Below are 4042 nucleotides of genomic sequence, written 5' to 3'. Positions count from 1 at the left end.
CATACATCCCACACATAATGTCAGCACGAACTCTCACTAACAAAGCACCATGTTCACTGTTCCAGGTCCAATGACAGCAGTTGATGAAAGCAGAGGTCACCCACATTTTTCATCTGTCCACTTCATAAACAAGTATGACCTGGATCCAATTTTAGTACAGCTGCATGACCTGTTGGGCCCATTCCTTCCATCGCATTGCATAATTCCCCACAGATATATATCCCAGGTCTTTTGTGTTCAGTTGCAAAGGACGGTCACTGGCCTTCACAGCTTAACACACAACATGCAGAAAATGGCACTCTCTGCTATGAAGCTGACTGTTACTCTGCTCATCACCGTGGTGCTCTGCAGCTCCCTTGGTAAGTTTCACGAATTAAAAAAATAGGATTTTTTTTTTTTTTTATAACCTTGAACTTACTGAACTTCTGCACAAAGTATTCAAACTATTCAGAGTACCATTAAAACACCTGGTGAAAACTACTCTAGGAAGCAACTGAAAGGCATCTTGATGCCTCATTTAAAATTTGCAGAGAAAGCATGCTGTGTCCCTGCTGGCAGAAATGATGTCCCTTTGATTCCCACTGAAGACTTATAGTGATGACAGGGAAATTTAGGTACCTGGCCTCCAAGAAAATACTAATCACAGCAGCTTGTGTAAGGTCTCTGAGATTTTTTTCACTTGGATATGTACAGTAGGGTTCATCTGACTAAATTTCATCTCTGCAATTTGATGGCTGGTGTTCAAGTACTCACCCTGGGTCTCCTTTGAATTCATGGATTGGGCTGGAGTTGGTGACCTCATCGCAGCACAAACACCTACACTAGATTAAATGATATGTCCTGCTGCTTCCAGGGACTACAGCAGATGTGGCAACTCAACCTTAAGCAAAATGAACCCAACATTACTCTGTTATTTAATGATGGGTAACTACTACCATTACCTAACTTTACCTCTAGGCTTGGCTCCTTGAGCCCACAAAGGTGCCTAATCTGAGGCAACATCGATGCCAAAGTGTCAGAAAACAGAAAATAAATATAGGGAAAGAAGTAAACTTGGAAGGTGAAAACAAAGGCAATGTAATTCAACATGTTGAGGGGGTGGTGGTGAACTCACAGCTTGGTTAATTCCTCTGAGGTTATTAACCAAAAACACAGTTATGTGCAATTAGAGGAAGAGAAACAGCAGAGTGATAAGGAATATGCTGTACACTGATAAGACAGTCTAAATTATCTCATCAGTTGAAGAACCTAATAATTTTATGAAAGCAGGTAAAGCATATGGATTTTAATCAATGTGACTCACATTAAATCTCATAAATTAAGAACAGGCATGACAATAAAAGAGGAGAAAAAAACACCAGAATTTTACTAGAAGGGACAGAACTTAGCAGACATGTTTATTATTATTTTTTTTTAAATCAAGGCTCAGTGAATAAATCAAGACAGTTTATACAAAGAGAATATGGAAAGGAGATCAGATCACATGAGTAGCCCTGGAGAACCTAGCAAGGTCTTGGAAGAACAGCATGTTATATGTAAATTCAAAAATCAGCCTTTGTAGGCAGTTGTGTAGGTAGCAACATCAGAAGGTGACAAGATTTGGACTTGAAGAAAAGAGATTAAGAGAGCAGAAACATTTTCAGTTTACTTTCATCTAAAATGCTGACAATTCCAGAGACAGGAGAAAAAATGTAATTACTGAATATTACAGACAACCTGGGTGATGAATACGCAAACATATTCAGAGAGGGGAGCTGAATCGTTTTTGATATCTGGTTAAAAAACAAGGAATAACATAAGGAAGCAAAGGTGCATGGAAAAGAGAAAAAAATCCCACAAAGCCTGAGAAGAGGCTGAGGACCAGGCAGGCAGAAGCTTATCCTTGAATGGTGGGATTCCACCAAGGGACCTGTGCAGCAGAGCAGCTCCTGCAGTGGCAACCCGTTTCTCTGAAGGCTTCAAAAAAAGCCCTGCAGAGCTGAGAACACACTCAGCAAAAACTTAGTGTGATTTGTATGTCATTATTGGGGTGGAGGGGGTTAAAGGGTAGAAGAAGCTGAATCTGAGCAAGTGAAAGGTTCATTCATTGCACTCCACTTTGTCTTTCATACTCCAGGAGCTGGCTCTGCTCATGAGATTGTCCCTAGCTTTCTTCAGACGCTTCTTGAAGGCTCTGCTGAACAGCTGTACACTGGACCAATTTCTCAGTATAAAGTCGATGACTTGACTAGAGCTGCTTTGACCGCATTAAAGGAATGTATTGATGAGCTTTCTCCTGAGCATGTAAAGGCCCTCGTCAACCTGCTGGTAATTCACTCCTTTTATTATTATTATAAATGTATGTAACTGTGCAGCCTTGTGCCAGATTTTGGACCTAGAGCACCCAAATACGTTAACTTAAGCATCCCTTGGACTCAGGTTTGGTTGCAGACCAGCACAAAGCTTCCAAGTGCTTTGAGAGACTGACAAACAAAAGATGGTCTCTGCAACAAATACCATAATTTTTCTTACTGGCTAGAATTTATGGAGATGCTACCTCCCCTGTGGAAAAAGCACCTGCTTCATGCAGGTGTGTTTTTAGGAACAGAGCCAAGATGAAAGAAAACTTCTAGGTAATACCAAGAAAGACTCTGGCATATGTGACACACTTGCTCTTTGTTAGTGTTCACACATAAGCTCACAACATGTACTGACCTGGTGAGCACCTGCAGGTGCGAGACTAAGCCTTTGTCCTCACATAAGTTCTGCCAGAGGTTACAACTTCAGTATATCGTTCAAGTATCATAGGTAAGTCTGGCTTTTCTCTGCAGTTGTATATTTTGGCATGCTACGTTCACTGCTCTGACTTTCTGTTTCAGAAACTTGTTCGGACAGAGGCTTAAATTGGCAAAATATTTGACCCAGCTGCTGATAACACTCCCTGATGACTTCCAGTTTCTCATATCCAAAGCCTCTGGGAAAAGAACAAATACAAAAAATGGAGAAAACTACGACGCTGGCAGCTGTTTTTCTAAACTCTCTGTGCTGAGTATTACACTCTGTCACCTTCTAGTCTATTTTAGATCTTATTTCTTTAGAGATAACATCTAAGTTCTAAATAAAATTCAAATAGTGTTTTAAAATTATTTCTGTCATCTGTTTTTATAAATAAAGGTCTTTTTTTCTCCTTACTGCTAGGACAAGATGCTGTTTGTTTTGGTAAAGTCTAAACAACAGCATTATTATATATAGTGACTCACCCACAACACACACAGACACAGCACAAACATGCACATGGGTCAGCAATTTAACTCTGAATGACTTGAGGGAATCACGTCCTCAACCAAAGCAACTTTCCAAGTGTTGACGATTTTTCAAAATAAATGCAGTAGTTCTGATAGCAAAGGATCCAAAACTCACTGAGCATGAGCTGAACATCAGCTCACTTTGGACCACTCTCATGGCGCTCCGAGCATCCCCAGGCGGCACACACACACGGTGTCAGCACTGACTACAGCAAAAACCTGAAAGCAAGCTGGATGCCCAGTGATTCCCAGTGGAAAACTGGGCAGACAGCACAATTGCACCTCACCCCACAGCTCTTGGCTGCTCCTTTGCAGATGGGACTGAGAGAAAAGTACCAGAAGGGACAGCGTACCTTCTAAACACACAAGAAAATGGCTCCTTGTACATCTTCTTTGGTGCTTTCCTACCACTTCTCTTCAGCTTCACACTCTCCTACTAGGTATACTGACTCTACATGAACTCACAAATGCAGTGAGGATTGAGGGAAGGGTAATGTCCTTTTTCTGGAACGAACTGATGTGTAATCTTGAGTATAGACTGCTCTATGGGAAAGTGAGCCAACAAAGGTGTTCACCCATTGCCCATCTCTTCCACCTCACATCCCTGCCACATGCTTTTGCCCATGGTGCCTGTGCCATGGGGTCCACCCCCAGGACACCACAAAGGTGCCAAAGAGCAGAAGCAGAACATTTTTTAACTGCCACTACATATATGTAAAAGCAGAGCCATCCCAGGCTAGCTAATTCTCAGTGACACT

General features: G+C 41.6%; 1 protein-coding gene across 1 annotated transcript; it reads left to right on the top strand.

Moving 5' to 3' along the window:
- Positions 1-232: 232 nt before the first annotated feature.
- On the top strand, positions 233-3107 carry SCGB1C1 (secretoglobin family 1C member 1). Its single transcript, XM_009925280.2, has 3 exons — positions 233-359; positions 2117-2307; positions 2859-3107. The coding sequence occupies exons 1-3, from the start codon at positions 284-286 to the stop codon at positions 2880-2882; spliced, it is 291 nt and encodes a 96-aa protein (XP_009923582.1). The 5' UTR covers positions 233-283; the 3' UTR covers positions 2883-3107.
- The last annotated feature ends 935 nt before the right edge of the window (positions 3108-4042 follow it).

This window comes from Haliaeetus albicilla, chromosome 16 (genome assembly GCF_947461875.1).
Source record: "Haliaeetus albicilla chromosome 16, bHalAlb1.1, whole genome shotgun sequence".
Taxonomy (NCBI): Eukaryota; Metazoa; Chordata; class Aves; order Accipitriformes; family Accipitridae; genus Haliaeetus; species Haliaeetus albicilla.
The sequence above is the reverse complement of the archived record's forward strand: the minus strand, read 5'-3'. Positions and strand labels throughout refer to the sequence as shown.